The 11,110-nt window shown below is 39.0% G+C and overlaps 1 protein-coding gene across 1 annotated transcript; it reads right to left on the bottom strand.

The window, feature by feature from the left end:
- Positions 1-3,343: 3,343 nt before the first annotated feature.
- On the bottom strand, positions 3,344-8,821 carry LOC129244166 (uncharacterized). Its single transcript, XM_054881780.1, has one exon. The coding sequence runs from the start codon at positions 8,819-8,821 to the stop codon at positions 3,344-3,346; it is 5,478 nt and encodes a 1,825-aa protein (XP_054737755.1).
- Positions 8,822-11,110: the final 2,289 nt, after the last annotated feature.

The following is an 11,110-nucleotide window of genomic DNA, read 5'->3' as shown; positions in this document are numbered from 1 at the left end:
CATACTACATATATTATCTATGTTCTTTGTTCGTACACTTTGTTCTTTCACATTAGGGATAAAATTTCAGAAACGTTATATATGACTCAAACAAATTCGGACCCAACATGGTATTGAATTTATTTATCGCAAATATTTTTGAGCGTACATCATCGCAATTTTCTTACACTTTACTTACTTATTAGTTATTTTTAATAGCTATTGATTCATGCAATATCGACTTTTGTGTTTGTTGGACGGGGAATTTGCATATCTTTAAGCTGTATATTATACTTACTGTGCCTTTTATATCGTCTTGAATGCTTTGCCTTCCTCCTCATTTTTTGCTTTGATGAATTTGGATGCTTAATTTTTTTGCATTTGGTATTTTTTGCACACTGTTGCAACCAGATAAAATTAAGTTTTTTATGACTAAGAGCGTGCCTGTGAGCCTGGGTGAGTACCAATTACAAAAAAAAAAAAGCAAAAAATTATATGAAACAAATAATAATATCAATACTAAAGTTGCGAAAACTTTTGAGATGATAGCAGCCGGGCAGTGGCGTATGCGATTTGTATTTGTATTTGGCAAAGAAAGCATGAAGAATATCAACCAAAGCGTAGCAAAGCTACACAGCATAGAATATGAATCAACAAATGATAAGTTTTAAATGAGTAAGAAAATGATAAACAAAGTGTGTGCGGGGTAGCTTTGATAGACGTTGTTCAGGCGACTCACCAACGCTTGAGGAGTCATGGTTGGCGAGAATAGCCACCAGGGATGTGCGTTCGTGTCTGGAGGTTTGATGCGCTTGCCGGTGTTCCACTTGAGTCTATTCTTCGGCGTACATTCATATGCATACTTGTGCGTACACATAAACACACATTCTATTATGTATGTAAATATGTACATATGTTTTCTAAAATATTAGCCTGAGTTGGGTTTTATTTTGTGGCAGCACATACCACATTCGCAACAAAGACCAACCATTCATTGTGTTACCATGCAGGTCTCCCCTTTAAACACACACGTACGAGTATATGGTATGCATCAATGGTGTACAGTTAAATGCTTCTTTTCTTCGAACGTTTGGATTGGCATTTTTATTCGCGGAAAAGTATTTTTTCTTATTTCCACTTCCGCCCAGGAGGCTATCAAGCATATAAATGTTAATTTTTTTATTGACTTAGAAGGTTTGGAAGTTTTATTGAGTTCCATGCTTACTGATAATTGGAAAAGCTCGGCTTATCTCACGAAATAACTTGATATTTTTGGAATAGTACAGCAATTACAGAAAAAAAAGAAATTCAAGTCCTTGTGTCCAAAAAAGTTGTATAAACACAATTTTGAATACATAAAGAAAACCATTATATTCATTGTGGCCGGAGAGAACTACTTTGGTATGCTATTCTTTAGTCTTATTGTATTTATTATAATGCCTTTCAGTTCTAAATATGGATGCATTAAGTTTCGAAAAATTTGATTTCTTAAACCTATGTTTACATTCTGCCAACAAAGTACCCGGAAATGTTCAATAAAACGCAAAATAATTGTTTAATCTTCAAAATTTCCTTTTATCCATTTTAAAAGAGGCTCCATTCGAAGCAGCACACATACATACCTATGCCAACGATTAGTCCAGTCATCGAAGCACATTTTAAATGCATTTAAAGAAATCTTCTTCAGCTCCTTCGGCGAATTCTCCTTAATGGCCTCTATCGACCCAAAGCGATGCCCGCGGAGTGGCAAGTTTTGGGAAGAAGAAAAAGCTACAGGGGGCTAAATCCGGCAAATACGGTGGTTGTTCGATGATATTTGCCGAGTTTTTAGTCAAAAAAGTGTTCACAATATGAGCCTTGTGAGACGGTGCGTTATCATGGCGCAAAATTCATGAGTTTTATTCCACAAATTAGGCCATTTCCTACGCACATTCTCTCTCAAACGTCGCATAACTTCCAAATAATATTCTTTATTTATCGCAGAACCATTTGGAATAAATTCCGAGTGCACAACACCTTGATAATCAAAGAAAACCAGTAGCCTGACTTTCACTTTCGACCGACTTTGACTTGGTTTTTTGGGTTTCGATTTATGTGGATAGCACTATTTAACCGCTGTTGACTGGTTTGCATGTCAAAGTCATATATCCGGGTCCGAATTTACTTACTCAAGCAAATCTTCAGCCATCTTCTTCCGATGAATTTTTTGAAAGAAATTCAACTCTCTTGGAACGAGTCGAGCAGCCACGCGTCTCATGCCCAATTGATGGAGTAGAATGTTAGGAATTGATTCGTAAGACACGCTAAGGTCCCGAGCTACCTCCGTCAAACTTAAATAATGGGTTTTCAGCACTATTTCCTTGACTTGGTCGACGTTATTATACGTTGAAGACGTTGATGGGCGACCAGATCGGGGCAAATCTTCCACGACTTCTCGGCCCTTTTCAAAAGCCTTATACCACTCGTAGATCCGTGTTTTTGATAAATCACACTCGCCGTAGACTTTCTACAATATTTTCAACGATTCGGCACACGAAACCTCGTGCAAAACACAAAATTTCAGACAAATTTTTTGTTCGATATTTTTATCCATAGTGAAAATCGCGAGCACACCTGCGGTTGACTGATATAATTAAATGCCAAAAACAAGTTAATTGACACGTCCCGCTCAAATTCTGCGATACTATAGAGGACAGTTGTACAAACATTCCAGCAAAGAAAAAACAAAAATAGACATATGTGCAATGCGCGCTTCTTAAATGAACAATTCCCAATATTTTTTTGACAGAATGTATATTCCTTTATTTACTCTATCATCACACTAAAACATGCCATTAACAATTATCAGTGAAAAATTGTAACTTTCGTTTAATCAAATGTAAAAAGTATAAAGTTAAAAAAAAATTTTAAAAATTATGTACAATAAAAAAAGAAATTTTAAAATAGAAAATAATTTAGGGAAAAATTGAAAAAAAATTTTGAAGTGCTTCTAAAAAATCATCAAAAAATTTATGACAGATGACAAACCATTGAATTAAATAATTGCATACATATAATCGCTGTTGTAAAGAAAAGAGGATTCTAATTTTTAATAGCTTCTTTGATTGATGCTTTAAAAAACCTGTAAAGGTATTTATTTATTTTATTCTTTTAGTTTTTACATATTTTTTTTGCAATTCATAGTTTAATTATATTTCAGTTTTTCTTTACCTTAGTTTTCCTCTCTTATTCTTTATTTCTTTCAATTAGGCCTTATATGTGTCCGCGCGCACCGATAAAAATGAAATGAGCGATATAAAAGAGTAAAGCTTAGTTATAGTGACAAGTCATAATTTCGCGCAGAGTTGCTCTATTTCGTAAATTTTTACGGGTTGCTTAAGTCGGCAACAATGTCCCCCCGGTAAGCGGACGAATCTTCGGAGCTTGCCTTGTCTTTGCCGATGTCGAGCACTGCAAGCTTTACTGCTGGTCGTTCTAAAACACCTTGCCTCGTTTTTACTTTAGCACGCCTTACTTGTCCATCTTTTGCCATCGTTGTTTCGACGACTATACCTTTTAGCCAAGTGTTCCTTTCTGCGTTTTCATCAACAATCAATACGATGTCACCCTCGCTTATGGGTTTCACTTTTTCAAACCATTTACTGCGACGTGTAAGTGATGGAATCATTTCGCGTACCCATCGACGCCAGAACAAATTCGCAAACATCTCGCTTTGACGTAAATTCATTTTTAAGCTAATTTCTTCAGGTTTACAAAACGGCTTGGCTCCATTTGAACTGCCCAATAAAAAATGGTTTGGGGTAATCGGTTCCTGGTCCTCATAGTCGAGCGATAGATATGTCAGCGGTCGAGAATTAATGATCATCTCCACCTCCAGCAAAGCCGAACGTAAACTTTCATCAGAGAATCTCTGCGACGGCGAGATCTTATACAGCACTGCCTTTGTTGTTCTTATTAGGCGTTCCCATGCTCCACCCATGTGAGGTGCAGCTGGTGGATTAAACTTCCAGGCGATACCTTTGTGAGCAAGTTCACGTTCTACGATAGAAGCATTCAGTTTAAGCAACTCGTCTTTTAAAAAGCTATCAGCCCCGCGAAAATTCGTACCGTTATCGCTATATATTTCAACAGGGCAGCCACGGCGAGCAATGAAATTTCGCAAGCACATTAGACAGGAGTCAGTACTTAGAGAATGGGCTATTTCTATGTGTATAGCTCTTATTGTCAGGCAGGTCAGCAATACTCCCCACCTCTTCTTCGCCTTGCGGTTTTCAGTAACTAAGATCGGCCCAAAATAATCGATTCCAACATACGTAAAGGGACGAGAGAATGCGGCAAGCCGGGCTATGGGTAATTGCGCCATTTGTGGAGCTTGCGGAGCGGCGTTCGCGATCTTACATACTTGGCAATTTCGCCTCACAGCTTTAAATAACGATCGCAGTTTTGGTATAAAAAACAATTGTCTTACCTCATTCAAGGCTGTCTCGTGCTGAATATGGTAAAAGCGTTGATGATAGTGATCTACTATAAGATAGGTTACTCGATGACCAGGTGGTAGAACAATGAAATCACGTTGGGGCTGGTCGCATGACTGAAAATATGTTGCCCTATTTTTCACGCGAATGAGATGCTCGTCGTCCATATAAACTTGCAGGTTTCGTAGCGGACCAGTTTTACATACAGGCTTACCAACTTTAAGCAATGACCAGTCATCAAAATGTTCCATTTGGATTGTCTTAAAAATAAACAGTTTTGCACGCCGAAAATGACATGCGGTTAGATGACTGCCTTCCGATGTGATTTGGAGCCGTTGTTTAAGTTTTTCGATGTAAAGCACACAGTTTGCTATAGCTCTATATAGTCGAATCCAATTCGAAAAATATTCAAAGTTGATATTTACCTTTTGCACGTTGTGAATTAGAAGCTTAGCTCGAAATTCGCTAGGGTTCACCGTACCCAGATCTTCTTGCTCCGGCCACTCTTTAGTAGGTAAAGTAAGGAAGGCGGGACCATTTATCCACTGATGAGCTACCTCAATGCAAGGCCTCGTTTTCGTAGCAATATCAGCGACATTCATTTTTGTTGGTATCCAACGCCATTCACTGATAGCAGTTGCTTCTTGGATTTCAGCGATACGAAACATTACAAATTGTTGAAATTTACGCGGATCACCATGAAGCCACTTCAGAACGGTTTTTGAGTCGCTCCAGATGCAACGTTTCTCAAATTTTATATGATGTGCTTCCTCAACCATGTTTATTAAACGTGCACCAATTACCGCAGCCTGTAGTTCCAGTCGTGGTATTGAGAGCGGGCGCAACGGTGCGACCTTTGCTTTAGCTGCCACCAACCTACTGACGATGTGACCACCAGCTTCAATACGAAAATATGATACGGCAGCGTATGCATTTTCACTTGCGTCTACGAACGTATGCAGTTGTACTTTACAGTCATCTTCGTAAAGGAGTGGAGAGTAGCAACGCGGTACCGACACGCTAGTAATAACGGGAATGTATTCAATCCAAGTTTTCCATTTCAATGAAAGTTCATAATTTAACGGTTGATCCCAGTCTATTCCACTTCGCCAGATATCTTGAATAAGAATCTTTAGATATGAAGTTAAGCAAGCTACTAGTCCCAGTGGATCGAAAACTGACATGAGCACTTGCAATACTTCTCTCTTTGTAGGGACGACCCTGTCCGCGAATACGTTGCGCTTAAGCCGAACAAATTTGAGCACGTAGCTGAATGTATCGGATTTTGGTTCCCAGTACATACCAAGTATTTTTTCGAAATTTATGACATCCTTACTGCAGTCAAATGATTTAAGTTGTGGCTCCCCATCTCCATTAAGCGCTGCTAAAACATCTGGCGAATTGCTTGACCAATTACGCATGTTGAAACCACATTTGGAGTGAACATCTCGAACATTTTTTGCCAATTTGATAGCTTCGTCGACGGTTTGAGTCGAATCAATAAAATTATCGACGTAATGGTGATTCTTTATTGCACACGCTACCTGAGAATTTTGAGCAGCGTGTACCGAAGCATTTAGGTTTCGCACGTAATGCGCTATACATGGAGAACAAGAAGCACCAAAACTTAAAACGTTGAGCCTGTACACGTTTATCGGATCATTCATGTTAGTACGCCAGAGAAAACGCTGAGCATCTGCGTCTGGGTGTCGTAACTTAATGCGGTGGAACATTTCTTCGATATCACCGCATATTGCGATTCTACCCATTCGGAAGTTGAATAATATATTTACTAGTGGAGTTAACATATCTGGTCCTTTCAGTAAGAAATTATTTAGGGATACATCTCTAGATTTTGCGGCTGCATCCCACACAAGTCGAATTTTATTTGGCTTGTGCGGATTGCGAACAATAAAAACCGGCAAATACCAAATTTTATCACCGCAATCATTTATAGCTTCGTTCGGTAACTTGGTCGCATAATTTTTCTTAACTAAGTTGTCAATTTGTTTCTGCATATTGCGTTGTAGTTCAGGATTGCTAGATAACTTACGTGCCAGACACTTAAAGCGACGAAGAGCTGTTGGCAAGCTGTCTGGCAATCGTATATTATCATTTGACCACAGCAAGCTCGCGGTGTACTGACCCTCATGCAACTCGCAGTTACCCAAAATTTCTATGGCTCGTTGATCTTCCATTGAAACTGGATTTACCTTTGGCACTGAAATTCCAATATTTTCATTCAACATGAAGGACTTTACGAGTTCATGCAAGTTGTTATCGCTCTCACAGTCGCATTTATGTAAGTTTAATCCGTTACCTTTACTCTGATTATTACCGTCACCAAAAATTGTCCACCCTAATCTGGTTTTTGCCCCTACGGGATCTTGCCATCCACCTTCACGTACCTTCTGTGCCATTATCAAATTGGGGTTATTTACACCAATAATTAGCTTAGGAACTATGTCAATAAAGTTTGGCAAGGGAATGCCTTTTAAATGTGCATATTTTGTTTTCAATTGGTCAGCAATCAATGTTGATGATGACATATTTAAGCTACTAACCGTGTAAACACCTCGGAGTGGATATATTTTCGCACCTTGAATATTACCTGAAATTCGTAAATCGAGTCGTTGCGAATCAGCTTCATATCGGTTTATGTCTCCAGTCCAGTGAATGCATAGAGGATCGGGAACGCCAGCCTCACCCAATTCATCTGCAAGTGTTTGATCTATAAGTGTTAGTGTAGATCCATCATCCATAAACGCGTATGTGGATATTGTTTTATTTCTTCCATACAAAACTATCGGCAAGATTCGAAAATATGTGGTGTTGTTGCTGGAAATCGAACGGTGGTTATTCAGCATCGTTGAAACTTCACTATTTTTGTTAACATCAGAATTGTGAAGGAGTCTGTGGTGACGTATTGTGCAGCTATCCACCCCACACGACTTATTACTCCAGCAGCGGCGAGAGTGTGTTCCCAAACACTGGCGGCATAGATTTTTCCTCTTAACAAAGTCCCATCTCTCATTCATAGTGAGTGCTTTAAACCGGTCACACTGAGGAACCTTATGCGGGTTATTACACATTGCGCATCTGGGCATAGATTTTGCTTCTTCGTATTGTTTTAAAACGGCATCAGATTTATGCGTGTGCAAATGAGCTTCACGCTTGTTAAGTTTCTCTGAGAGTGATGCCGGATTCGTAACACGGCAAGCTGCTTCAGCCAATGTGGACAACCAGGTAGAAAAATCTTCCAAGCAAGGGTTATTCATGCCAGTTGAATAAATTGCCCAGTTAAGTTTTGACTCCTGAGAGAGCTTCTCAACGAATTCCTGTAATAGTAATGGGCTGTTGAGGTAACCGCTTAGTTTGCTTGCATGAATTATTGCTACTATATTCTTGATAGCAAATGCAAAGTCGATGAGTAGATCAAGTTTACCCTTAGGCGATGGTAATTGACGCGCCCTATCAATAAGTACTCTAAGTATTTGCTCAGGACGTCCAAAATACATTCTGAGCGTATTTATAATATCAGGTACCATCTCCGGTAATACCAGTAAATTGCGCACGACCTCCCTAGCCTTACCACGTAGACATTTTTGAAGGCGAACTAAATTCTCATGATGAGAGTAACCAGCCATTTGTGTGCTCTGTTCATATGCACTAACAAAAATATGCCACTCTTGGGGGTCACCGCTAAATACCGGCAAGTCTTTTGGCACGCATTGCCGCGCTGCAAACTGCGAAGTCGTCAAATTACAGGTATCGGCTGATTGAGTTGCGAATACCTGATTTGGCGAACGTGCTGTACTTGTTGGTGCTGTGAACGTTGTAAATATGTTTGGCGAATTACCGTTGCAGTCTACATGTAAGGCCTGACTACGCTCTGCCGCAGTCCGCGTCGACGGCTGACGTGGTGACTGCATAACTGTATGTACCGGTACCTCACGCGCTGGACATATGTTGGTTCTGTTATTTTGTACAGGCTGCACTGGAGTAGGAGAAAATGCTATGTTACCGCTCACATTAGTTCCACACATTTTGGTGGGGCCAATAACACATGGACCTTCTGTTTCCTCGCCTGCATCTTCTGCGTTCAAAATGCGAAATTTTTCCCGTAAATACTCTTCTCTTAAACGCATGGTCTCCTCTAGTTGCTGTAAACGGAGCTGTTTTTTTCTGCTATAAATTAGCAATTCTTGTGGTGCGCTGAGACTGCCACCGTCGCCATCTAGATTTATTTGTAAATTTTGATCTGCAGGCGGTGCAGGACTAGTGACGTTATACTCACAATCATTTTGCACTACAACTTCTTCAGCCATTGTGTTTAGCGTTGCTGGAGCACCGTTTAATTCCGCCATCATTTAATAAGGTTTTTTAAAGATTTTGTTGTAAAGAAAAGAGGATTCTAATTTTTAATAGCTTCTTTGATTGATGCTTTAAAAAACCTGTAAAGGTATTTATTTATTTTATTCTTTTAGTTTTTACATATTTTTTTTACAATTCATAGTTTAATTATATTTCAGTTTTTCTTTACCTTAGTTTTCCTCTCTTATTCTTTATTTCTTTCAATTAGGCCTTATATGTGTCCGCGCGCACCGATAAAAATGAAATGAGCGATATAAAAGAGTAAAGCTTAGTTATAGTGACAAGTCATAATTTCGCGCAGAGTTGCTCTATTTCGTAAATTTTTACGGGTTGCTTAAGTCGGCAACAATCGCTATGCTATAGTTTGGTTATCATATGCTATACGAGGTGTGTTCAAAAAGTATCGCGAACTTTGAATTTTCGCATATTCGAATTTCGATTTTTTTGTGGCGATGTGTTGGTACTCATGTTTCTCACTCATGCTGACGAGTTCGACCATTTTGAGTGTTCAGTTAATTGTTGACAGCTGCTTTGCTTGCACGTGTATCAGCTCGTCTTCGATTTTTACCTATTCAAAAAGACGGATCAAAGAACCTGTATCAAATTTTGTGTGAAACACGAAATTAAGTGCGCGGATGCATTCCGAATGTTGACTGTGTCATACGAAGAAGCTACTTTGGACCAAAGCAACGTTTATCGGTGATACAAAATATTCTCAGAAGGCCGAGAAGATGTGAACAACGAAAAGCGTGCCGGACGCCCGGGCACTTCAACAACAGACGAAAACATTGATGAAGTGAGGAAAATGATATTGGCCAACCGTCGGGCCACCGTTAGAGAAGTTACTGAGGACCTAGACATATCGATTTCCACCAAAAGCAGCATCGGATGAACATTGCTAATGAGATGTTGGACTCTGTCCGCGACGACCCAAATTTGCTCTAGAGGGTCATAACTGGTGACGAATCGTGGGTTTATGGTTATGACGTGGGAACCAAAGCCCAATCATCTCAATGTAAGCTGCCGCACGAACCAAGACCGAAAGAAGCGCGCCAAGTTCGGTCGAATGTAAAAGTATTGCTTACCGTTTTCTTCGATTACAGGGGCGTTGAGCATCATGAGTTCTTGCCACAGGGTAAAACGGTTAATAAGGAATATAACCTGCAAGTTATGCGCGATTTGCGTGAAGCAATCTGCAAGAAACGCCCGGATTTGTGGAAGAACAAAAATTGGCTCTCGCATCACGATAACGCCCCTGCTCACACATCGTTGCTTGTGCGCGACTTTTAGGCAAAAACAACACATAAATGCCATATTCCCCAGCCACCGATTCCCCAGATCTGGCCTCCTGTGACGTTTTCTTGTTCCCAAAACTGAAGAGGACGCTACGATTGACGAGATAAAGACGGCATCGGAGGAGGAGCTGAACAAGATAAAAAAAACTGATTTTTTGAAGTGCTTCGAAGATTGGAAACGTTGCACTTGTCATAATATCTCATGGGGATTACTTTGAACGGGACAAATTAGATATTAATGAGTAAATAAATCATTTTTGAAAAAACACAAAATTCGCGTTACTTTTTGAACATACCTCGTATAATGAAAAAGTTATAGGTTAGAACTTTCCACAGTTTAGCGAGCACAAGTTTAGTTCTTTGTCTTCAGAAATCTCGAACAAAACTCGGTTTCTAACTAGGTCTGAGCAAATTCTGTTATTTGATTTATGACATTGATTTTTTTAGTTTTTCATTTAAAGCAAACTTTTCATCGGCTTCAAAAAAATAATTTTGGCACAACAGAAATCTCTTAGCTCAATTTATGTATTTACTTAAAACAATTTTTCATATGTTTTTATATTTAGCTAACGATATCTTGTTTTTCTTTTCAGGTAAATAAATATTTTCAATGTGTACTTTGGACCGATTGGGTAAATACAAAGATTTATTGAGAACTTAAAAAAACATTTTAAACCTTTAAAGAAGCTATATTTCGATGATATTATTTGATCCCAAGCATATCAGACTAATTTTGTATCTATGAACCGTATCGACTACTGCATTGTCCCAACAGAGTAGGTGAACAATTAATTGCTTTCTTGTATAATGCTGGCTTATCAAAGATATCTAAAGGAAAATGCTCCTAATTGTTCACTCTTATATAAGAAGGCTAATAGATTATTCTCCCCATTCTCTCCAGTCGTGACTACTAGAACACCTTAAACTCATTTTGTTGTTGGAAAATAGTCATAGATTTACCCACAAGCCAGAGTTAATTACTCCAGT

This window comes from Anastrepha obliqua, chromosome 4, assembly GCF_027943255.1.
Source record: "Anastrepha obliqua isolate idAnaObli1 chromosome 4, idAnaObli1_1.0, whole genome shotgun sequence".
NCBI classification, from domain to species: Eukaryota; Metazoa; Arthropoda; class Insecta; order Diptera; family Tephritidae; genus Anastrepha; species Anastrepha obliqua.
Note: the sequence above shows the minus strand (reverse complement) of the source record. Positions and strands in the feature narration are given on the sequence as shown.